General features: G+C 41.2%; 1 protein-coding gene across 1 annotated transcript in view; it reads left to right on the top strand.

The window, feature by feature from the left end:
• LOC142398639 (neuropilin-1a-like) overlaps positions 1-26163 on the top strand; it is a 118852-nt gene that overhangs the window by 36084 nt on the left and 56605 nt on the right. The window contains exons 4-5 of the mRNA XM_075482717.1: positions 10746-10973; positions 19855-20025. Coding sequence (XP_075338832.1) covers positions 10746-10973; positions 19855-20025 — 399 coding nt within the window. The remainder of the gene's footprint in view (positions 1-10745; positions 10974-19854; positions 20026-26163) is intronic.

Raw genomic sequence — 26163 nt, 5'->3', positions numbered from 1 at the left:
CTCTGTGAAGAGGATTAATAATGAAATCCAAACAAAAACACAACCAAAAGCAGAGAGCATGACAGCTTCAGCCGGGGTCACGCGTGCTCGTAGTGCTGAATGAAGCAGCGAACCACGCGCAAGGGGGGAAAGATGTGTTACATTGTTTGTTTTTAGGAAAAAACGCTCTGATTGTCTTCTGTTTCTTCATTTTGTTTCTTTTTTTCCTGAGTTGAAATCATCCGTTCCGTCACTGACACGTGCGCAGCAACGCGTTCCTCTTTAAGGCAAGGCCATTTTATCTGTAGAGCACAATTCCTACACAATGCCATTCAAAGTGATTTACAGCTACATAAAATCACAAGAAGGCAATAAAATCATTCCAAAAAGAACAAAAAACATAAAAATAATCAATAATTAATTCATTTAAAAGGGAAGAGTGCAGATAAATATACTTTCAGGTGTCATATGCAACAACCTTTAGGACCCTGGGCGGTGACAGTCGTCCCTTTGGTGCGTTATTTTACAGTGAAACTCGGAACAATGTGGACCCCAAAGTGTAGAACATCCCAGCGGATCCCGGCCTTACAAACATACAAAAAGAGAATGTAACTGGAGAGTGGTGGTGGGGGGGGGGGGTTACCATATATCTTGGGTCTGTGAACTGTACGCAAAGCAGGTGGCAGCAGTTTGAATGTTTCTTTGACCATGCGAGTAGAAAAAACATGATATTAGTTCATTCTTTACCAACAAATCTTTTACTGTGACACAGGCACTACTGTTCTGTTGTGTGCTGTTGGGTCCAACTCGGAACGCCGTCCTCAGGTATTTCTGTCTTTAGTGTCACTCAGTGGGGTCACATGGCACTGAAAGGATCGGATAATCGGCTAAATTACAATAAGAATGAGTGGAGCGAGGGGAATTATCCGTGGATATATGGCGGTGAATAAATCGAATCACTCAGGCATTGGAGAAAGATGGAGAACGCAGAGCCAGATGAAGCTACGTCCCTCTACATTTGGTCTGTGATGAGCTGCTTGTTGCACAAACTCGATGCCCAACGGAGCATTCTCCATCGCGTTGTTTGTTTCTTTCTGACGGCGACAACAACAGGAATATCGTCTCCTTTGACTTCCGGGTCACGACCCCGGGAAAACATCTGGAGCATGCGCAGAACGCAAAGTCTAATTCACCACGAGCTTCAGCGTCTACAAGCAGGTTTAGAGTGACTTTCAACCCAGTTATCTCGGGGTCTGAATCCGATCAGATTAAGGTGTCTACATGCACTTAATAACTCATTCTGATTGTAATTTAGCCAATAATCTGATCCTTTCAGTGCCATGTAACCCCACTGAGTGTCTTTAAAAAGTAAGTTTTAAGACCTTCTACACTAATAAAGTTCTTCATCTTCTTATCAGTTCTGATTTGAATCTTAGTTTCAACTCAAATGAGCACCTTGTACCCAACAAGTCCTCCTTAAAATGAACTCGTAGTGATCTGGAAATGTCTCGAGACTAAACTAGATTGAACTCCAGTAAAACAAAAGCACTTGTCAGTTGTTTGGTTAAACCTGGAACCTTTGCCCCGCGTTAACCTTCCTGAGAAAAAGAGTTTATACATTCTGTCTTTATTTGCATGTTTGGCATCCTCGGTTTTCCAAACAGCCGGAGCTGAACCTCTGCCGGGTTGACCTCTGAGCTGCGAGGCAAAGACACACAACTCATTGGAGGGACGGCGAGTCCCAGGTGGGGCAGGATGCTGGCAGGATAGACCTACATAAACACTCCCCGTGTAGGAAGGAGCCCCCGATCCCTATGTCCTACATTTGTATTCGCCCTTCCCTCCCGGGTCCACTTGAACAGCCGCCAAACCTGCAAATCTCCCGTGACAGCTTCAATTTTCCAAAAATGGAGAGCGGAGATAAATCAGATAAAATAAAAAAAGGAGCACATGTGAGGTTCCTCCTCATTTTTTTGTTTGCACCCCAGAGAGCAATAACCGTTCGCAGAGGATCCAGAAATAACAATCCACAAGTGGACTTGTGTTAGAGAGCACTTGTCTGGGAAAAACAGAGCGAGTGCTCCTCTGTTCTTCACCGAGCAGCGCCATGAGTGGGGTTAGAGGACCCGTCTGTAAACTATAAAGTGAAGCTGCACTCTCGGCTTTAATTTCAGGGTACGAAATGTGGCTGTGACTGACGGATGTCAGGACTTTATTAGAAAGTCTGTAATAAAAGTGGGTCATCAAAGCGTTCAGGAGGAACGTCGGCCATGAGCGCTTTATCCTAAAAGATGCTTTAAAGATGTAACTTCCTCAAAGCTTTTATCTCTAATAAGGCACGCTAATGGGATTCATATGTTTTAAAGTTAGTGTCACTTTGCCATTAACTTGGAGAAAGAAATTCAACTTTATATCATTATTTTCTGAGAAAGACTCATGTAATACCGTACCATATTTATTTATATAGCCCTTTAAAGAACCTGCTGCACATCAGAAGAGCCCACAGATAAAAACCATAAAAACAGAGAGAAATTAAAATCACCTAAAAACAGGCAGAACATTGTGCAATAAAAACCAAACAAACAGTTAAATTAATGTCAGTCTCACTGAAAAAGCTCGATCACGTCTCATTTTCCTTTTGATTTGGGAATCACGAGCAGCATCTGGTCAGCTGACCTGAGGAAACCAGACGGAGTGCAGCAGGTTGGACAAATAAGGGACTTAAAATGGATTCTGAAATAAAAAGGAAGCCAGTGCAAGGAGGCTAAAATCTCTCGTTTGTTTGCACTTGTTAAAAATTTTGCACTAATTGAAGGCGTGACAGGGTGACCTGGCTAATTCCTGTTAAAGGAGAGTTACAATAATCCAATCTGGAGGTTATAAAAGCATGGATTACTGATCCCAAGTTTTGATCTTCGAGAGAAAAACGGATGATTTAACCACACCTTTAACGTACTGGTGGCAAATGTTAAAGCTCAGACTATATATATATATATATATATATATATATATAAGAAAGTATTGCATTAAAAGAGTTACTGACAGACAGGATAAAGCCGTTTTGGAAAGAGTTTGTCATAAAGTTCAAGAATCCATGTAATGTAACTATGGAATGTAAAATATTTCCTTTTCTAAGCATTTAGTTTGAACCTTGGCTTTTATGTCATGTTCTTCTTCCTCGGCTGATTAAGCCGAACGTGTTTCCAACAGATCTACGACCTCCACCAAAGCGCGCCTCGTAGAGAGTCGGCGAGACCTGATGAAAGCCGAAATGTTTCAACACAAAAACCCAAATCTGTCCCTGAGCGCTCTGGCTTTCTCAGATAAACGCACCTCTCCGACTTAACGGAGCGACTTTGATCCCCTTGTGTTGTCAGGCGTGCTGGTTTGAATCTGCGGGCAGGAATGAGGCGCAGATGTCAGGTTGGAGTCCACAGCTGCTCCACCTGCTGATTAAAAGGCTGCGAATTTGTGTATTTTTCTACCTTATATCTTTTATTTTTCAATGCAGCTCCCTTTCTTTGTGATGCAGTGTGTAGTTAATGGGGTGTGTGTGCAGCACACAGGTGTGTGGGACCTCAGGCTCATTTAGCTAATGGGCTGTTTGTCCTTGGAGGCAACAGCGGTGACCTGCAGATGAGATGGATGCTCTGGCATAGAAGAGCGGCTCTGAAACTAGGACAGAAGCTGCCGTGTGTGTGTGTGTGTTGTGTGTTGTGTGTGTGCTGGCCTCAATATGGGTCCTCCCACCTCCATACAAGTTTAAAAACAGCACTTGTACTCGCTCAGGTAATCCCCCTGCCTTGTTGCTGCCGTCTCTCTCGTCACATTTAAAATCCAGAGCAGCAAACTGTAACACGCTGCTAAACGGTGCTGCTGACAAACAGGCTGAGACCTCCAGCTTTGTCTCTGTGGTGCTATGCTTTCTCGTCTTGTGTTTTATCTTTATTTTATTCATTTTTACACCCATTTTTGCCAAAGCAACGCAATCCCACACCACAATGTTTAATAAATACATTAATCCGCAGCATAAAAACACAGCGATTTCACAGTAAAAGCTTCAAAATGATAAGGTTACAACACTTCCTGTGCTTAAAAAGCCATTATTATGCCAACATCTGTCTTTTTGAATCACATGATTCTGTCCCATTTGCTCAAGATTTGTAAAATTACCACATTTTTAAGGCTTCCAAAAACCCAAAACTGCATGCACACATTTTCCTTTGCAAACTGCAACATGCAAGTTTGATATTAAATGACACAAATGTGATATTACACGACCAATAAATGGCCTAAAAAGGCCATTGGGAGAAAGGAGGAGATGAATGTTGGTGTTGCACCACTGACTGTGATGCCAGAGAAGCATAAATATGTTAATGTTAAAGTCGAGGTTAAAGAGGAAGTTAGTTTCTTTAAACCTGGACCTTATTTCTGGCATAAAATCCGTTCATCTACTCACCGATAACAGTTTGGTGAAAGTCGGTGTCCTTCGGAAGATATTTAGATCACTGGAGATCGGCGTATATCCATATAACGGGAGAGAACAGAGACAATACAGCCTCTAAATAAGGCATTATCTGTCTTTATTTCACCAATACTTTAAGACCAATGAATGAATGAACGCGTACTGTTGCACTGTTAGCTCAGAGCTGCCGTGTTGTTGTTGTTATTGGGGGCTTAACTCCAATATGGCAACAAAATCAAACGCGTCTTTATCCAATTATTTAGATTTCTGCCTGGAAATGAATCCAAATTAATGCTTAAAATGCAACTGATAAGATTTTCAGGTGTAGATTTACTGTGATATCTGCTAATAAAAGAATCACTTGCAGTGTCCGCCCCCTGTTTTGTTCTACCTTTTTAGTTGATATATGTAAACAAACAAACAAAAAAAGCTGAAAAGCGGTTGATGTTTAGGCTTAGAAAGAAGAGGAAACCTTTGAACTTACATGGAAACAAATGTGAAAGATGATCCGTGTTTGGGATGGATATGTAATGAATCTTTGCTTTGATGCTTGTCCGCTCCTTTTTTTTTACGTTGGAGTGTTAAAAAGTTAGTTTCTGGTAGCTTTATCTGACACAAAGGCACCCAGGTTTCTAATTTCAGTTTGTTTTCTATGAAACCAGGATGTGGGGTGTGGGTGTTTGTGTTATTTTTGTTCTTCCGAGGTAACCAAAACGTTGAGATAAGTGCGTTTCTGTATTAAATACGACGGAGGTGCGATGTTGCCACGCCAACCCAGAGGAAGTCGAGGTGCACAGTTGAAACCAAACATATATTTTCCTTTAAATCCTGCTTGATGCGACATATTTCTCTGCTTACCTTTCCGTATTCATTCATTTGTATCTGTTTTGTGGCTTCATCCCTCATCTCCATTCCTCTCCTTCCCCCGTCTGTCATTACGAGAAAAGCCTCAAAAACAACCACAAAGAGCAGCAACCCTCGTCCAGATGACACATTCTGTTAGTCTGTGCAGATGGCACTTGGCAGCGGTGGGTAAACGGGTGTTTTTCTGTTCTGCTCGCTCGCATCGCTCCGCCCGCCGCTGACCGCGAAATACATTTCATTTATAAATGATAGCCGACTGAGACCTCTTCGTCGTCCTGGAACTATATTTGTCCCGACTCTCTCCTTCTATTGCAGGTTTTTAAACCAGAAGCACATGTCTGTGTCTTCTCTTTTTTCTTTTTCATCAGAAGCCGCAGCTGATTGAAGGGTCGATAATTTAAAAAAAAAAAAGAGGAGATGAAAGTGATGATGGCAGATGTGGGCGTCGTGTTGTTTAGAAAGGAATTCACTTTGGTGGGAACATAAGACAAAAACATGCACGCGGCCTACATCACACTTTTTATGGCTTTTTGTTTATTTTTGTGAAAGTCTGAACAACTCGCTTTGGTTATGGTGAGAAGTAAGTACACCCTCCTTCAGTTCAAAGGTTTGATGGACAAAATAAAACGTCATCAGATCCTGATCAGCTCTTAGAATCGGGGTAATACCTCAGAGGAGCAACAACACATATATTACTTTCTTTCATTATTTAGTCAACAAAACAAAGTTAAAATACAGAAGCAGAGTTTTCAGACGGCCTCACATCTGACTCTGGAACACTTTGGTATCCAGAGGAGAGAGAGAGAGAGAGAGATAGATAGATAGATAGATGGATAGATAGATACTTTATTCATCCTAATTTGGGAAATTGTTTTGTTGCAGCAGCATACAGTAAAAGTTATGAAAACAATTAAAGTAAAAACAAGCAAATAGAATAAAATAAATATAAAATAAAATAAAAAATAGTGAATAAAACTTTCGCTATTTACAAATCTACAGTATGAAGAGTTTTTTTGTTTATTTTTTTTGGACTCAGTGGCTGCGAGGTGCCCAGGTCCTGTGGCTGCAGAACCAGCCCAGATCATCAGCCCTCCACCACCGTGCTTGACAGCTGGTGTGAGGTGTTTTGTGCTGATGTGCTGTGTTTGGTTTCCTCCAAACGTGCTGCTGTGCATTATGAGCAAACATCTCCACTTTGGTCTGCTCTGTCCAAAGGACATTGTTCCAGAAGTCTTGTGGTTTGTTCAGATGCAGCTTTGCAAACCTAAGCTGTGCTGCCATGTTCTTTTTAGAGAGAAGAGGCTTTCTCCTGCAGCCCTTCCACACAAGCCGTACCTGTTCAGTCTGTTTCTAACTGTGCTGTCATGACCTTTAACCTTTAACATGCTCACTGAGGCCTGCAGAGTCTGAGATGTAGCTCTTGGGTTTCTGACCTTGGGGTGACCTTGCTGGGACGTCCACTCCTGGGAAGATTGACAGCTGTCCTGAATGTTTTCCACTTGTGAATAATCTTTCTCTCTGTAGAACGATGGACTCCAGATAGTTTGGAAATGGCCTTATAACCCTTCCCAGATTGATGGGCAGCAACAGCTGCTTCTCTGACATCGTTGCTGATGTCTTTCCTCCTTGGCATCGTGTTAACACACCTGAATGCTGCAGAGCAGCAAACTGACAGAACTTGTACTTTTATAGAGCTGCTCACACTGACTGATGATCAGTTAATCAGGTGCCTTAAATCCTGTGGAAGCAGTAAGGGGTTCACTTAGTTTTTCACACACTACTTCTGCATTTTGACGTAGTTATCGTGACATGAATAACGAACCTGTGTAATTATTCATCTGTTGTATGTTACACTTAATAAAGACCAAATGATTTCTTTTTTAGAATCTGACCTTTGATATTAAGTGAATTCTTATCATGATTTCACATTTGGGTTTACGCTTCTTATAGTTTAAGCAACAAATGATCCGTTTTTGCTATGAATTCGACACCAAAAGCAGATCAAACTGTAACACTTTGAGCATTTGTAAGGAGCAAAGCTTCGCTGAAGGAATGTGGGCGATTTTTCTGTTTCCTCAGCATGAAACGTCATTCATTTTTGACCATTTACAGACGTACAGCGGCGCATATTTTTCAACCCCAGCTGCACATTTCACAATCCAAAGTGTGCCAGCCGAGCTGAATCAGAGCCGGCCTCATCATTTATCATGTCTCCCTTTTAATGACGCCACCTGTGTCAACAGCAAGGGGTCCACTGGAGTGTGTGTGTGTGCATGTGTGTGTCTCTTTGCATTTCCATTTGTGCGGGTTTGTGTTTGCCGGCGTGCTCAGATAACACGCAGGTCACATCTGGCCTGGCAACACGAGAGCAAACCCCCCCCGACACACAGTTTCTGCCTCGGAGGGATGCTTGACCCTCGTCCTCGCTCGGTGTCGCCCCCCTTTTGTACCCATCAGTCACTGTCTCGTAGCATCGCTCATGTCGCTTTACGACAAGCAAGGTGTGAGCTGCCAGCCGGGGTGACTGATGCGAGTCGACACAGCTTTTTCACGGGCAGCGTCGACATTGAGGATGCGACTTTGTGGGGCAAAAAAAAAAAGTGTCCAAAAGGCCGGCTTCTCTGTGTTTCTGTTGAGTGTTTTTTTTTTTTTTTTTTTTTTTTTTTTTTTTTTTTTTTTGTGTAGCCTAAAACTCGGGATTGATCACCAGTTATTGGAGACGCTGAAAGCAAATGGGCACAAACGTTTGCCTCTCAGAGGTGCTTAACATCGGAGCGTTTGTCTCAATTATCGAATGACAAAGCAAGAATTTGTGTTCGTATCCTGTGATTAAAGTCATATGTTTCAGTTTATGTGACTTGTGTTTGACACAATAGATCAAAGCAATTAATTTACAGTAAAGTATCGATACTAGGGCTGGGCAATGATTAAAATCTTTAATCTAATTAATCACATGATTTCCCTGATTAATCACGATTAATCGCATTTGTACGCAAAATCCAAAAATGAATTCAAAAGTAGCGTATAGCCTTTAGCATTTAGCTTTATTTTAAATGTGCTGCCATATGAATGAAAGTGCCATAACATTTGTTGTGCAAACACACTTTTAACATCAGCATCTTTCTGTAGTTTTTATGTAGAAGCCTCGCTCCACTGTCTGTTTCCTTGAATGACTTGCTGCTATCAGTTGTGTGTTTTGCCTTTAAGTGATATTTTAGACTGGAACTACTACGCTGAGAAGACAATTCAACTTGGCAGAGTTTACAGATGACTTTGGTTCTGTCGACTCCGCCGTCTGGAAGAACTTTAACATGAAAATGGCCGAGTAAAAGTTCCGTACCCTTCTCCATGTTTGGTGGATCCGCCGATTACTTTCTTTTCCTGTTCCACAGCAGACAGCAACAGACTTTTACAAAATGAAAGCCTGTGAGCTACAGACTTTTACAAAATAAAATAAATTAAATTAAATAAATTAAATGAATTAAATAAATTAAATAAATTTTATTTAAAAATAAATAAATAAAAAGATGAAATTAAAAATAAATAATAAAAATGCGCGATAAAATATTTATCGTCATTAAATAATTAACGAGTTAACGGGATAATAACGAGTTAACTCGTCCAGCCCTAGTTGATACATTTACTTCTTCTAACAACATGCAAAAAGATTATTATTATTATTATTATTATTGGTAATTTCTATTGCAAACAGATTATAAATTTGTGTTGTAATGTTTGTTTGTGTTTATTTGTGTGTTGGGATGCATCTAATGAGCTGTTATGGTTGTATCAGCCTGTTTCTGAGTTCATCTGTGTGTGTTCATGTTGTTTGTTGGCCATCAGTCTCAGTGTCTGGGACAGTCAATAAATACCAGTCACCCCCCCCCCTCCCAGTCACAGCACAAACACAGACGGCTCCGGCGCAGGAGGAAATTATTTATGTCAATAAAACAAAGATTTTGTTTTGGGAACATCGTAGAAAAATCTCCCAGAGATCATTCAACGTGATTTAGGTCAGAAGTTGTTTTGTCTCCAGCAGAGAAAGTGGATTTTCTTTTCTCTCTCTCTCTCTCAGAGACCCAGTTTCCCCAATTTCCTCCATGTTTTCTAAGAATATCCGGTCATGGAACTGATGATGTTTTGTGTTCCAAAATTCTTTGTTTTTGCTGCTGTTCAGACAGGAAAAAAGTCAGAAATCTGAACAGAAACAGGCAGAAAACCTTTTTAAAAGGATGTTTTGTGTGCCGGATTACGGTTATGTCTTGTATATGCACGCCTCCTCTCAAAGCCTCCAGTCCCTGGATACCGTGTATCATGGAGCTCTGAGCTTCAACACCAATTTTAAATCTCTCACACATCATTGTTTGCTGTTTGCTCGTGTCGGATGGGCTTCTTTGTCTGCTCCTAGACTCAATCACTGGCTTCTTTTTTGATTTATAAGTCTATACTGGGTCTGCTCCCGTCCTGCCTTCTGACCCGCATCAGTCAGAGGAGCGCTGAAGCCTAAAGCCTTCGTTCTCAGGATCTTTTTTTTTTTACCGACTGTTCTGAAAGTCACAACTGAACTGGGGAAAAAAAAAAAAAGGCGTTCAGGTTTTGAAGCTCCATTTACTTGAAATAATCTACAAAAAAGACCTGAAACGTAAAAATCTGGTTTCATTGGGCTCTTTTTTTTTTTTATTTTAAACATATATTTATTGGTTTTTCATGTTAATATAACAGCATCCAACAATTTAAACATCCAAAACATATGGCAGTAAAGAAAATAATAATCAAATGATTAAAAAAGATACAATAAACGGCAGTAATTAGTCAGCAAATTACTGTGCAATGAATGTGAAATAATGAAAATAATAAAAATAAGTAAATAAACACATATAAATAAAAATAATAATAATAATTTTTTAAAAAGTATTCAAAATGTAGGTTACAGCAACAACAAAGTAAATAATTCTCATTCTCTCACTCTCCCTCCCTCAACAGTTCCAGAAATATCATAAAATTCAGAAGCCCTCTTTCTAACAATATAGGTCAGTTTCTCAAGGGCCCATTGGGCTCTTTTAAGAGGTTGTTGAGCGACTTGGAGGCAGACGCATCTGGCTGCAGATGTTATGACTGATGCACAAACTTTTCATCTCATGAGCAATTTTAATTTTGATGTTTTTTAATGTATTGAATTCTAGTTTAACGTTTTTTTTGCTCTCCAAAAAGAAGTTTTTCCTGGTTAAATAAAGGTTAAATATAAATAAATAAAACTTTGGGTGATGCAGTGACGTTGTGGGGAATTAATTTCTTCCTGGAAGTGATTACAAAACTTAATTGAAGTGCTGTTCAGAGTGACAGCAGTAATATTCACCCCTTACTGCCCTCTGACCCCCCGCAGAGTTCCCACCTTTGTCACTCTGTGGAAACTCACCAGTATCGTTTGTCCGCGCAGGTCCAGAATGTTCCAGGAACTTCACGACTCCCGCGGGGGTCATCAAGACGCCGGGCTTCCCGGAGAAGTACCCCAACAACCTGGACTGCACCTTCATGATCTTCGCCCCCAAGATGTCGGAGATCGTGGTGGAGTTCGACAGCTTCATCATGGAGCCCGACACCACGCCGCCGCCGGGCGCCCAGTGCCGATACGACTGGCTGGAGATCTGGGACGGCTTCCCTGCAGGTGAGAGTTGTTTTAGCAAGAAAGTGATGCTGCAGATTTTAGGAACAAGGAGAAAAACATCAGTGAAAGGCTGGTATTATAGATGGATAACTTGTAGATTAACTCGGGGCCGTTTGCACGCGGTAATGCCTAATTTAGGATAAAAACAACAAGCAAAGCCAGGTCAAAACAAAGCCACACTTTGATGGAAGCAAAAAGTGATTAATTCCTTTAACTTACACATTTTGGCGGCTCACACTCGCATAGTAGCTTAAAACAATATGCTAACAATAACAATACATTTTTTCAAATAACACACAGCGAATACTGCACAGTATTAAGTATTTTTATAAGTATTAATTAAGGCTTAATGGTGTTTCCTAAAGGGGGCACACTGTTAAACCTGGCAACGCAGCCCGCTTAAACCACCTCACACCTGCCCGCAGTGCACGCTAGCTCCTTTAGCCAGCGCGAGATGCAGGCACAATGGATCGGTTTTTAATTAAAAAAGGGCAAAAACCAGCACAAAAACCATGCTCATCCTGAATGTCTCACTGTGATTACAACAACAAACTACAAATACAACATGAAGAAAGTTAAAGAGTGGTGAAGCATGGAAAAGAGGGAAGAGAAGAGCTCAGGACGGCTTCGCCCCGTTGGACGCTGACAGGAAACAGACAGACGTGTGAAGGTGAAAGGCGGGGGGGGGGGGATGGATGCCTCCCCTGCAGGAGGGAGAGTCCAGGTTAGAGAAGCATATGTTGATATTGGATTGAAACAAAAGGCAAACAAAGGGATTAACATGTTGTTTTAGGAAAATACTTTTCTCTTTTTCACATGATCTTGAGCCACTCCTCATTTTTCTTTATATTTTTATTCCAAGCAGCCAGACTTTCTTGTGATCTTTTAGTGATGAGAGGAGCTACTCCAGGATTTCTGAAGGTCTTGCTTTTACCGTTCCATGCACAGACTTATCATTCATTACCATTTCTTCAGTTTCCTCTGTGAAAAACAGCAAAGATAACACAGTCTGACAGACAGAAAACAGGATTTCTGCAGCAACAAGGTGATTCCCAAAGAGCTGTTAGCTGAAAACTTGGCATATCTCAGCATGGTGTGCAGTGTGTCCTTAAAACATATGAGAGAAACTGGACAAGTGGAGGACAGAAGAAGAAGTGTCAGGCCTAAAGAACTATCTACAGCAGGATCTGAAAGTGATGTCCTTAACCCTCATACCTGATTTAAAACACAATGCACTATGGATGTCTATGGGAGCCGTTTCTGTAATCTGTCTCTGCAGAAAAACTAAAAAGCTGTAAAAACTGATGTTGTAGCTCATCAATGACATATCCCAGACCTAATAATCCCCCATAGAATATTTCACTTTGCACAGTATACATTGAAAATACAGCAGTTTTTGTGTTTTTTAACAGAAATTGGTGTTAACCTCATATAAACCAGTATTTCTGTGCGCTGTTTTTGAAATCTCAAAATGTATAATGTCTGTGCTAGCTAACGGTATGGTTAGCCCCTGGGTTGAATTGTATTGCTACTGACACCACGGCCAATTCGGTCAAAAGTGTTTTGATACACGTTAAGAGCCTCAGGAAAGGTTAAAAGCTTGCCCGATAGAGCTCGCTTTCATGGAAATCAGCGCAATTGGACAACTTTGCGCAGCGGGCATGAAAATTTCTCGCGTTTTTCCCTTTGGCCAACTTCCCTGGGTCTCCAACAGATGGGATATGTTTGTAAAATAGCCGGAATTCTCCTTTAAAGAAAGGACAGAAAGCTCGACTGAGAGGGTTCAGGCTGTGCTGGAGGAGAAAGGAGCTCAGAGCAGATATTTAACACTTTAAAGCTTGTTAGAAACGCTGGAAGCTTCAACAAATCGATGCAAATATTTCCTGTTTTTTCTGGAAGAAACAAAGAAAAAAGGAGTGGATCAAGATAAAAAAAATGTAGATATGTCACTCCTGCTGTCCAGAGTGACGTCCGTAACATACGATGAACCCACGGAAGCTTCCAGCTGGTGACAGTCATCAGTGGCTCAGCCTTTGGTTTGAGACTCATCTCTTCCTGTGCGGAGGCTGGATGTACCGACGGTGAAAGAGAGACTCCCACACAGCTCGCTCATTGTTCTTTAATCAACCACAGTTGGGGAAACCGGCAGATGAATGCCGGGGACGCAGCCTGCTGTACCCTCTGTTCACACTCCTCCTCGCGCTTGGACGGCGTTTCTCGGCTCCTATTGTTGCCTAATTAGCCGTAGAGCGTGCAGATAATCGTCAGAGCTGCATACCTTGTTTCAGGATGCCCACAATTCTCATCTCTGTGCCCAAAGCCTCCCCCCCCCCCCCGATTATTGCCAGGGAGGAGACTGGCATGAGAACATGTGGGACACAAAGACTGGCACAGGTACACAGACGATGACACGCACTTTTAAGCCGTGCCAGCATGCGTAACGTGCCAAATGATCTGTGTGAGCGTGTGTGTCGGTGTGCATTCAGGTGTGTCTGCGTACAGGAACGCACGTGGAGGGGGGGGTGATGTCTAAGCCTGACGCTCCCCCCTGTTTGCTGAGCGAACATGTGTGTCAGAGCAGATAACAAAGCAGCTCTGCAGCGGGGTTAAGACCAGCGTGTTGCCCGTCTCATCAAACGATAACGCAGCCATGAAACCTTCCCTTTGTGGGCCTCCAATCCACTCTGAAAGCTGGAAACAGGTTTCAAACAGGAAGAATCTTTTCTGGTTGGATTTAATCAGGCGGACATTTGCTTTTCATTTTTGTTCTTCCAAAAAAAAACACCAAAAAAACGATTTTATAGATTTTTGGCGTGTTTCATCGACATTTCTCTCCTACGTGAAGGAAAACAGTGAATCCATATAAAAATATTACTTTTTAACAACTTGCAGATTATTTAGTCATTTATTTTATTTATCATTAATTTTATTTTGTCATTATTATTATTATTAGTAGTAGTAGTAGTTGTTGTATTTTTATTAAATTTATTAAATTTGGATCAATTTAGATAGAAACCCAAATATTATTAAACTATTACCAAATATTTTTATTATATTATAAATCGATTTTTTTAATTAATTAATTTAGTCATTTTGTATTATTATTATTATTATTATTAGTAGTAGTAGTATTTTTAATATAATTGGTATTATTATTATTATTGTTGTTGTTGTTAATATACAATCATTGTAAATATTACTAATTTTTGAGCTACTTGTCTAATTTGAATTTTCCCCATTGGGGGATGAATAAAGTATTTTTCTATTCTATTAACAAGCTCAGTTGCTTCTAATGTAGGAAGAACTTACATGTTTTTAAGAAAAAATACTCCCAACAACAACACTTCAATCTGCTTTTAAAGTGTTTTAAAGTGTTTATAATTGTATAAACATTTTTGTTGCTTTATTATGTCTTGGATGCTTGAATTTCCTTCAGGATCAATAAAGTATGTATCCATCCATCCATCCATCCATCCATCCAGGGTCAGTTTTGTAGATCTTTTAGAGATGCACCTTAGCAGTGAATGCATGAGAAAGAGCAGCCAAACTGGGACGCGCTTAAAGATGAGAAATATGGATCCACACGGCTATTTTGATGCTGTCGGGATCGAAAACTCATAAATGATAAGCGCGTGATTGACCACAGCTGTCTAACGAGGAGCCTGAAAGGTGTAAATGAGACCAGAAAGGAACTATGATCAGCAGAAACATCGTCCGTAACAGTGGAGCGATGCTGGCTAACGAATACCAACGCCGTCTGTAGGGTAAAGTTTGCCGTCAAACTTAAGAGGAAGACAGAAGTAAAAGTGATCGTATTAAGCAGGACTAAAACTAGAAGCTGATCTGGTGGGATATGATCTGTATAACGCATTCATATCTATATATTAGGGCTGGGCGAGTTAACTCGTTAATTATTTAATAGGGGTGGGATGATATGCTTTGGTCACGATTCGATTGTGTCACGATTCTTGATAATTGCGATTCTACAAGTAGTGTGATTCGGTATAATCAGTAATTGCAATTTCCTTCCTCCTTAAAAAACAAACAAGTTGAATCATACACTTCTAGAATGAATGTCGTTCCCATAAACGATGCACATCAGTCTGTGTCAGTCAGTCCAGCAGCTGACATTTATTTCAACCGAGACAAAAAGAGGCATCTTTTAAAGTTTAGTTACAAAATGAATTGAAATGTCCACACAGCAAAAATGTGGGCTAGCTTAATGTTATGAATTAATTAAGTTTTTCTGGACACAGATATGACGTAATATAATCGATTCAGGGGAGAAAAATCGATTTTTAAAATCGTCCCATAAAAAAATTGCGATATGTACATGAATCGGATTTTTTTCGCCCACCCCTATTATTTAACACCGATAAATATTTTATCGCGCATTAACGCAGGTTTTATTATATATTTTATTATTGTAAAAGTCTGTTGCTCACAGGCTTTTATTTTGTAAAAGTCTGCTGCTGTCTGCTGCAGAACAGGAAAAGAAAGTAATCGGCGGATCCACCAAACATGGAGAAGGGTACGGAACTTTTACTCGGCCATTTTCATTTTAAAGTTCTTCCAGACGGCGGAGTCGACAGAACCAAAGTCATCTGTAAACACTGCCAAGTTGAATTGTCTTCTCAGCGTAGTAGTTCCAGTCTAAAATATCACTTAAAGGCAAAACACACAACTGATAGCAGCAAGTCATTCAAGGAAACAGACAGTGGAGCGAGGCTTCTACATAAAAACTACAGAAAGATGCTGATGTTAAAAGTGTGTTTGCACAACAAATGTTATGGCACTTTCATTCATATGGCAGCACATTTAAAATAAAGCTAAATGCTAAAAGCTATAAGCTACTTTTGGATTCATTTTTGGATTCTGCGTACAAATGCGATTAATCGTGATTAATCAGGGAAATCATGTGATTAATTAGATTAAAAATGTGATCGTTGCCCAGCCCTACTATATATATATACATACATTTTGAAAATGATAAAACCTGCAAGTTGCACTTTAATTGGTTCGTTGTGATATAAAAGCTACAAGAAAGTGTCACAGAGGATTAAAGCCTCAAGCGCTGTATTTATCTTGTTGTGTGGATTAAATATTTAAACTCCCACAACATGGCTAATTGTGATGTTTAAATTGCTACACGTGTTTTATTTTTCCTCGCTGACGTAACCTTTTCCTTTCCAGCCGCGCCGCCTTCAAGAGTTTTCCTATTTCGGGGGTTTCGTTGCATCAGCCGAAAGCTTTACGGTTGCAAACTGTTTTTTTTTTTTCACACGGCCTCCGATAAAGCCGAATTAGTTAAAACCGTAATCCGTCACAGATCGTCGGCTACCTGCTTCAGACTGTAACTGATAAACATAATCCGTCAGATTACTGAGGCTCAGCATTCCAGTGAGATAACCCCACGTTTCTGGGGTTTTTTAGCCGTTTCGCCTCCAGAGCTGACAGAGTTTTATAGGACAGGGTGATGTTCTGATGCAGTATCTCCAGCAAACGGCACCAACGAGCCTCGCGTTGGTTCGCTCGGATAAGAACAAGACGAAATAAGCAGCCAGGCGTGGACGTGAGGGGACTCTGAGTCCTCAGACGTCTCTTTTCCCCCCTACAGGTGACCACAAAGGTTTCCTGAATCCAATGCACAAGACTCAGGCCCTCCGATTTATAATTCTGTTTACAAAAAGAACCGCACGCATTTGTTATTTTCTGATAGGAGAGAGATTGCTTATTCCGTTTGGTACACTTTTAAGTTAATTAAAAGCAATTAATTATCAGCACGCCATTAATCAGGGCAGCAGCAAACCAACAGAAAAATGCAAAATTCAAACGCAGTCAAGCAGACGGTTCAGTTAAATGGAAATTAAGTTCCCCATCATATATGAATAATAGATTTATATCAAGTTTGGGTTTAATTAGATTTTTTTCTTAAAACATATTTATTTTCCCTTTGATTTGTGCCAGTAATTACATTTTAAAAGTCTGCGTAATGAAACGGAAACTTACTTCTTTGTCTTGGTGGATGGTTTGGTTTGGGTTGGGTTGGGTTGGTTTGGGTTGGTCAGGATCTGCAGCATAAGTTTATCTTTGCTCAGAGCGGCTGCAGAGAGTTCCCAGAATATACATAATAGAGCGACATTAAAGGCCATGTGCACGTAGGATATTCCACTCATGATCCAGTTTATGTATTACAGAGTGTGACTAATGAGCCGTGCCCACATTAGGGTCCCCCAGCGCTGCAGCACCTTCATCACATCACATCCTTCAGAACGTGGAGCAGCGCTGGGGTGCGTCTTATTTTTAGCAGCAGCAGTTCAGCTCCGGCTCTTCTGCTGGAGTTTGTTCTGCCAGAAAAAGCGAACCGTATCTATGCAAACGAGCCCAGGGTTGGCTATCGTGAGCAGATCTGGTAGCTGAGAAGATGAAGGAAGGCGGAACTCTGCCAGGAAGTAAAGTTGCCATTCAGGTGAAAACGTGCCGACACTGCAACCAACGACTATATTAATAGTCGACTAGGCACCGGCTATTAAAACGATTAGTTGACTAATCGGAATAATTATTAATTGTTTCTTAAATTTAGCATTAAGTTGCTTTAATTATGTGGCAAATGATAATAAACACAGGAAAGATGGGTACTTCAGTGACAAATGCATCTTTTATTCAACTTTGCTGCTGATTCATACAAAAAGTAAATAAAAATGTCCAAAATCTAAAACCAATTAGGCGCAGTGCTCGGTCAGTATAGACATAAATCCATAAATAAATAAACCTCTGTTCATTATAAAATGTACATAAAACAAAACACGTATTGGCTTGAATGTTACTTGAATCTTACCGAGGCGTTTCAGACTCTGGCTGTGTTCGAAACCGCATACTACATACTACATTCTGCATACTCATCGATCAGACAGTATGCAGAGCGTTTACCCACAATGCATTTCGCTCCTGCCCGAGCCGAAATCAGCCGGCCTGAAGCTGATTTCCCTTAAGCTCTAAACTCTGTAAACTTTAGCAACATTTGAAACATTTTCAGGTCAGAAAGTAGTCGTTTAGATCCCCAACGTGTTGAAAACCTGACAAAATACCGGCTATTTACCATTTTGTTCCCACGAATTAGGCGCTACTAAAGCTAGCCGCAGTGAGCAACGCACTTCCGGTTATTTTCACAAAATAAAATACCCGTTGCCTTTTATCATAGGGAAAGCCATTACCATACAATTGGTGCTTTTGTTTTGAAAACAGGAAGTGAACCTACCCTCGTTGTAGCTAGCTTGAAACTGCCGTTTTGACAGGAAATGACGATCGGCGACATCACGTTACGTTGCATCTTGGGTAGTTTGAGTATGAGTAGTAACCTCATGATGCATACCCAACATTTAGGAGAATCTAGTATGCATCCGGGAACTTCTCGCACACTCAAACTCACATACTAACTCAGTTAGTATGAGTAGTAGGAGAAGTATGCGGTTTCGAACACAGCCTCTGTTTCGTTCAACTGCCCGACATGCTTTCTCTTTAAATGTTCGTGCATCACCGAGGTGCTGCCGTGGTACATAATAAGTAATTGGTAATCTTTTTATTCGCCGTATCCAGGCTAAAATGCTCCCAAACTTTAGAAGTTTTGGTACGCGAAGCTAATGTGTTGGATGCCGCCATTTCTGTGTACGTTACCGCTCGACAGAGACGCTGTAGTGCATGTGTTAATTAAGTGAGATGCCTCACTCTGTTGGAAAAACACGTCTGGCGACAATAGTCGACAATGGAATTCATTATCGACTGTTTCTATTATCGATTTTTGTCGACAACGACAACAAATCGAAAAAGCCGTTAATGCGGGAGTGTTTTATTCAGAATAAAGCGTGCATCTGAGCGTATCCACTGACGAACGTGACGCTGATGAATTCAGACGCAGTGGGAGGTGGCGCGTAAAGCAGCTTCCAGTTTAAACTCTGAATGAGTTACAAATGAAATCCATAGAAGGGAAACATCTGTTCAATCAGCTAATGTGTTGAAATGTGGGCTAATCTTGACTTAATGGACTGCCTGAACCAACGCCACGCTCAATTAAAGATTTTTCAAATTTCCAGGGATTTCTCTGTCTCAAAAGATGTGATTTGGCTGCAAGTGTGTCACAAAAGCAGCTGGGAGCAAATGAACGTTTAGCTTCTTTAGCCACAAAGGTAAAAAAAATAAGCCGTTCTGGTGCTTCTTGAGGCATGAAAACGTTTAATTTTTGGTATTTATCTAATCTGAGAGATAATCTCGTCATTTTCAGCCATAAATACGACGCCATTATTGTGTTTGCATGTAATTTATTCTGTTATTTCTAGTCTGTACGTTTCATTTCAGCATCTCAGACTCAAGGTCGATGTGAGCTAAAGCATCCAGATTTAGCACCATAAAAGAAACATTCTTCACTCGTGTGATCCTTCAGTATAAAACGGCGTAGATATCGTGTCCGGACACTCGATGTCAAAACAGTATGTGTTAGAAAGGATTGTTCCTGCGTCCTGCTATCTCACCTTTGTTCCTGTCGCATCAGTCACAGAAGGTGAGAGATCGAAGCTGACGGGAGATCAGCTTCTGACGGTGCTCCATCACAGCAGATTAAAGTTTTTGGGCTTTTAATCTAAAGTTGACATTTTGTGAATTAAGTTCTGCATGGATAGAATAAAACGAGCTGGAGTGCCCCAACACGGAGTCACGAAACGTCTCCCCGGGCGGGAGGGACAGAGCGAGTGATGAAAGCTCTCAGCTCTTTAATGGATGATGAAGCTGACATTCTCCCTTTTCTCTCCCTCCCCCTTCATGCCTTCTCTTTTCCCTCGCCTCCTTCCTCGTTTTCTACATCCCTTTCTTTGCATTTCTCCTCCCTCAGTGGGCCCTCACATCGGCAGATACTGCGGCCAGAAGTCCCCGGGCCGAGTCATCTCCTACACGGGCATCCTGTCCATGACCATCACCACTGACAGCGCCATCGCCAAGGAGGGGTTCTCCGCTAACTACACCATCCGTGAGAGGAGCCTCCCCCCTGGGCATGAAGATGAGGGTGAGCAGCTTTGATGAGTGGGGCGAGTGTGTGATGTGGGGGCGGAGATGTCGTCTGGTATTAAAAGGGTGCGTTTCAGTAACCTCACACGGTAGCATAAAAACACTGAAATGATCAAATTAGAGCGTCCATCCCGTCCTCGAGTGAAGATGCAGAATATCTGCAGCATGATGGGAAGAATCTGACCTCTGACCTCTGCTGGAGGCTGGATGAGCAGAAAGAGAAAATTCACTGCAACAGTTTGTGCACATTTTTAGGTGCTGTTTACACATACGTATTTTGATAAACGCATATTTTCTAACTTTCGTTTGCAAAAATAACTAGGTGCACACAGCCCCGTTTTTAAAAAAAAAAAACACGTCTACATTGATCAGCATAAATACGCAGTCTGTCCGGGTCAAACCCAGAATCGCTGGCGGTGGTATGGCCGGGCTCTGTCTGCCAAAAGAAGCTCCGCAATTGCTGCCCTCCGAGCCCTAATGCGTCTTTGTTGGTCAATACACTGTATGACTTTAATTTTGAAAAGCACACAAGCGAGCATAGCTCTTAAAAACAGAAATGCTGCTAGTACCTCCATGCTTACCAGATAAACAATGGACGTCGGTCTTTTACCGCGGATATTGCCCAAAACTCCGTTTTTGTCTCTTTCAACCAGTTTATACACGCTAAACGGAGTTTTTTTAAAAATCTCCACTTTTGCCGGAGTTTTTTTTTATGCCTCGTTTTCGGAGGAAAAAACTCCGTTTGTGTATAAACGAAAGGCACAAACGAAGGGAAAGGTCTTCGTTTATCAAAATACCCGGGTATGTGTAAACAGCACCTTAGTGGTACATGCTACAAATGCTGCTATTAAAGGGATAGTTCGCCTCTTTTGACATGAAGCTGTATGACATCCCATATCAGCAACATCATTTATGAACATCTTCTTCCCCCCTGCTGCGTCCTGTGAGCAGAGTTCCAGCCTCGTTTTGGTGTTGACGAAAGTAGTCCGGCTAGTTGGCTGGGGTTTAAAAAATAAAGCGTTTTGCTTCTCAAAACAATATGCGTTCAACAGAGTAATACATTTGCATCACAAAATCGTTCATCCAAGAAAAAGTCAGACCTCACAATCGCTTGGCCCTATTTTCTCTCCCTTCGTATCACAAAAAGAGTTCAAAAGAGGTGAACTATCCCTTTAATTATTGTTTTTTTGTTTGTTTTTTAAATATTTTTTTATTTTGTTTTCATTTAAAAAGGATAACAGACATAACAATAACAACAACAGTAACAACACCCCGGCTCAGACACGCACAATGAAATTAGAAAAAGATACTTGTGACATTAGTGAGCACACATACACATAAATGAGTGTATAAACTATAGCGTCTCTGTCGAGCGGTAACGTACACAGAAATGGCGGCATCCAACACATTAGCTTCGCTTACCAAAACTTCTAAAGTTTGGGAGCATTTTAGCCTAAATACGGCGAATAAAAAGATTACTAATTACTTATTATGTACCACGGCAGCACCTCGGTGATGCACGAACAGTTAAAGAGAAAGCATGTCGGGCAGTTGAACGAAACAGAATACTTCTCCTACTACTCATACTAACTGAGTTAGTAAGTGAGTTTGAGTAAGCGAGAAGTTCCCGGATGCATACTAGATTCTCTGAAATGTTGGGTATGCATCATGAGGTTACTACTCATACTCAAATTACCCAAGATGCAACGTAACGTGACGTCGCCGATCGTCATTTCCTGTCAAAACGGCAGTTTCAAGCTAGCTACAACGAGGGTAGGTTCACTTCCTGTATTCAAAACAAAAGCACCAATTGTATCCTAATGGCTTTCCCTATGATAAAAGGCAACGGGTATTTTATTTTGTGAAAATAACCTGAAGTGCGTTGCTCACTGCGGCTAGCTTTAGTAGCGCCGAATTCGTGGGAACAAAATTGTAAATAGCCGGTATTTTGTCAGGTTTTCAACACGTTGGGGATCTAAACGACTACTTTCTCACCTGAAAATGTTTCAAATGTTGCTAAAGTTTACAGAGTTTAGAGCTTAAGAGAAATCAGCTTCAGGCCGGCTGATTTCGGCTCGAGCAGGTGCGAAATGCATTGTGGGTAAATGCTCTGCATACTGTCTGATCGATGAGAATACAGTATGCAGTATGAAGTATGCAGTATGAAGTATGCGGTTTCGAACACAGCCGTGGACTTCCACTCCAGTGGGATTAGCCTTTTTGCAACAGTCATCCGCAGCATCAGAGACTGCTGTAGTCTGTAGTTCAGCCTCCGGTTGCAGAACCAGTCAAATTAATTATTGTTTTAATCAAATGGAATTTTTATGCTTCTTTTAATTTAATTTCTCCAAAATTGAAATAAAGTTCAAATATATGAAATAAGACATATATTAGTGTAACAAGGGTTAATTTGACTTGTGTATAATTCATAGAGGGAAAAAAACAAAAATCACCATTTCTTCCTTCTAGGAATCAGTTTATTGATTAATTTCAGGTATTTTTCATCACTGCAGTTCGCTTTTGAATTTGATTTGACCGCGCAGTTCAGTTACCATGGTTACAGAAGAACAAAAGCACCCAAAGCCTCTGGTTTCCCATCTGTTTTGGCTTGTGATCAGGCTCGTAGGGCCATTACTGTAAACCAAAATCTAATCGTGTGTCGACTCTGACTTAAGAAAAGTAAATAGATTCACCATCGTGCATCTCATTCAAGTTCATATCCCTATTTAGAGGATTATTATACTGTTTAAATGACTCGTGACCAGTCAAACGTTATATTTCAGCCAGTTATTGAGCTATTTTTGTAAATAATGAGAATCTACTCCAGATGTGATTTATTTACGATGAAGATAACTTCTATTCTTATCAGTTTGACCTACTTTCAGCTCTTATCTTCTCCTGCCGAACCCGAACAATCCGTTTGACCAATTTCACGCCTCAGGATATTATCAGCCACTCGGTTTCTCGTGCTCCGTTCCAGTTCTTTGTGGCGTTTTTTTTTTTTTCACGTCCACGTGTTCTTAAAAGAAGCCGTTTGTCTGTGTCAGTCTGACCCTGCTGGAATGCCCGTACAGATTTAATTTATGTTGGCCCGTATGGTTCCTGCACTCTGGTAACCTCAACCCTGCTCACCCCTGTTTTTTTAGGAATGCGAGTGTGTGTTCAGAGGTGAGTTTATGTGAGGTCCCGGTGTGGACGACCGGGGCAGTTTGGGACAAATGAGCTCCAAAAAGTGATATTTTAAAGAACCTGAAACCAGTTTAACTGTGTTTGTGTTCTCTGTTGTAAAATTTACAAGTCCCCACTGAACGGAGCGGGGACGTCTAGAAGCTTACAGATATAACAGAAAACATCAGCTGCAGAGAACCTTTTCTCAAAGGTCATTTTCCAGATAATCTGGTTTTAAAGTATGTTAAATTGATCTCAATCGTGAGATGTTTCCAGTTTTAGTCTGTTTTAGGGCTTTAGAGTTAACTTAAAATAAAACTAAATGCTAAAAGCTATACGCTACTTTTGGATTAATTTTGGGATTTTTGTGTACAAATGCGATTAATCGTGATTAATCAGGGAAATCATGTGTTTAATTAGATTAGATATTTTAATCGTTGCCCAGCCCTAGTTTGTTTACAACTTCAGGGACTTCTCGTCTTTGTTGGCTTACAAACTGATGCTGAAGTATTCAGATTACACGCAATCTAAGCGTTTGATAAACGCAGTCGCTATCGATTTCAGTGAAATATTCCAAAGAAATTAACTTTCTCCCATTCCAGCTCCAAAATTAAAGCCTATTTGTCTGTCACCGCACTGCAGTTCAGCCTCTGAATCAGAGGGGTCAAAAAATTATAATGGGTTTGTATCACTCCCCTTGGTCTGTTTCTGCCTCAAGCTGAAGATGTGGGTGCTGTCGGCTCGTGTGTTTCCTATCTGATGCTGATGGTGAGCATCCGTGACGGAGCGATAATGCCGGGATGTAGCCTGCATGTTTATCTATGTTAAAGTCTTAAATCTGTACCTCTGGTGTTATTTAGCATATCTGAGAGCCACTCGCTGTTAGACAAAGCTGTAATTATGTCGCACACGTGCGTTTAAACACACGCACGGGCAGTTATTGTGGCTGCAGATTGAATTAAAGCCTCTCTGGGAACCGCGTCACGTTGTTTTTTACAGCTACCCTGACGCTATGAGCCGCTTTCTCCATAGGAAATGTTAGAATGGCTCAACTTATTTTAAAAGATTTTGAAAATTTAGTTGCAGCAGCTGAACACAACAGCGGAGACTGTGAGATAATAAGCTAATGCAGCCTCGTAAACTGCTCCGAGCTTTCATTTAAGCAAAGTATTTTTGCCTCTTCTTTGCTAACGGCCACAAAGGAGTTGAGTGCTTAACATCCTGCAGTGAATTTGCAGTTTTCCTGCGCTCCGCTCCAGCCGTCACCCTCGTCCAGAATAGCCTCCAGCGGGGCCTTTGATCAGAACGTCGGTTTTACGTCTTTTCTGTCTTTTTACTTGGACAGCTACGGGGATGAGGTTGAAGTCGACCCCGTGGTGCCTTCTGTGAGGAGATCACAGAGATTGTCTCATGAATGGAAATAAGTAGAGAGCAAGAGAAGTTTGAGAGGGATGAACCGACGTAAAAGCTGGAAGACAGTGAGGGTGATAGAAACCTGTTCCCTGTTTTTTTGTTTTTGTTTTGCGGCCCTTGGAACGATGCTGTGTTTGTCTGTCTCAGTCTGGCAGACCTTGTGTCTCCAGACAAGCCCTCCCACTCACACTCAAAAAAACACGGCCCAAATTTCGTTTTGTGTCCCTTCCTCTTCCTTCCCCAGGCTCCCCTGCTGTTACAGAGTGGACGAGGCTTACCTCTGATGTGTAACCGCTGCTTTGAAAGTGGTTGCGTTTGCTCCCAGCTGTGCGTTTTCAGCGAGCGCATAAGAACGGCTGAAAATGGATGAAAACAGGATGGAAACACCGCAGAAAAAGAAATAATAAACGGAGAAATCTTGTGTTATCCCAGAAAAACTTAGGATTTGGAGAGATGGAAAAAAAACACCAGTGAAAGATGGATAAGACTAAATTCAATGGAAACAAGTTGACCGAATAAAAGAAATCGCATCATACAAATGCACGTTGTTTTAATATTAGCTGTCTGTTGTTTTATCTGCCCTTTTCTTATCTTGATTAATCAACCCTTAAAGTCCAATTTCAGCAGTTATTACACTTTTAAAACTCTTAATTTATCGGTTTTTGTAATGAAAAGAATTCATGGCCTCAAAATGTTTCTAAACCAGTGTTCTTATTTAATAAATGGGGATCTATGAAGATGCTAATCTAGCAACAGTCATGACATGAGAAGCTTGCATGAACAACAAGAAGAAGTCATCCTGGGGCAAGCAGGCGCTTACAGCTAGTAGGAGCTAACAGCTAGGAGGCGCTAACAGCTAGTGGCCGCTAACAGCCAGCAGGCGCTAACAGCTAGCGCCCGCTAACAGCTAGTAGGAGCTAACTGCTAGTAGGCGCTAACAGCTAGTAGGAGCTAACTGCTAGTAGATGCTAACAGCTAGCGCCCGCTAACAGCTAGTAGGAGCTAACAGCTAGTAGGCGCTAACTGCTAAGAGGTGCTAACAGCTAGTAGGCGCTAACTGCTAAGAGGTGCTAACAGCTAGCGGGCGCTAACTGCTAGTGGCTGCTTGCGCCTCCCAGCTGTCTCCAGTCGGGGCTGGTAGCAGGTTCACTTGCTGGCCTGGAGAGCAGCTGCTAGCCACCATTAACTTTACTTGATAACATCTGTTTGCTTCACATTTAATTAGCTCCTCACAGCATAAGGAAAATAGCTGTGCAGCCCCGACTACAAGTAGTCTATTTAGGATTTGTTCCCTTAATGTGGCTGCATGACCTCATTTTCCTGAGGCTGTAGGGGGGTTTGCATTCATAACATCACTCCTCAGCTACAGAGTTGATTTTGCACATGATGTATATGTCTTATAAGACACAATAAACATCTTATAGACATGATGACATGGTTAAAACATCATTTATAGCTGAGAGGGCCTTTAATAATCATATACCAGTAGGGGATGGAAATGCTTGTTAATTCACTCATTATTCAGATTTTTCCAAATAGTTATTAAGAAATTGGG

This window comes from Odontesthes bonariensis, chromosome 14, assembly GCF_027942865.1.
Source record: "Odontesthes bonariensis isolate fOdoBon6 chromosome 14, fOdoBon6.hap1, whole genome shotgun sequence".
Classification (NCBI taxonomy): domain Eukaryota; kingdom Metazoa; phylum Chordata; class Actinopteri; order Atheriniformes; family Atherinopsidae; genus Odontesthes; species Odontesthes bonariensis.
This window is presented reverse-complemented; position numbering and strand designations above follow the sequence as displayed.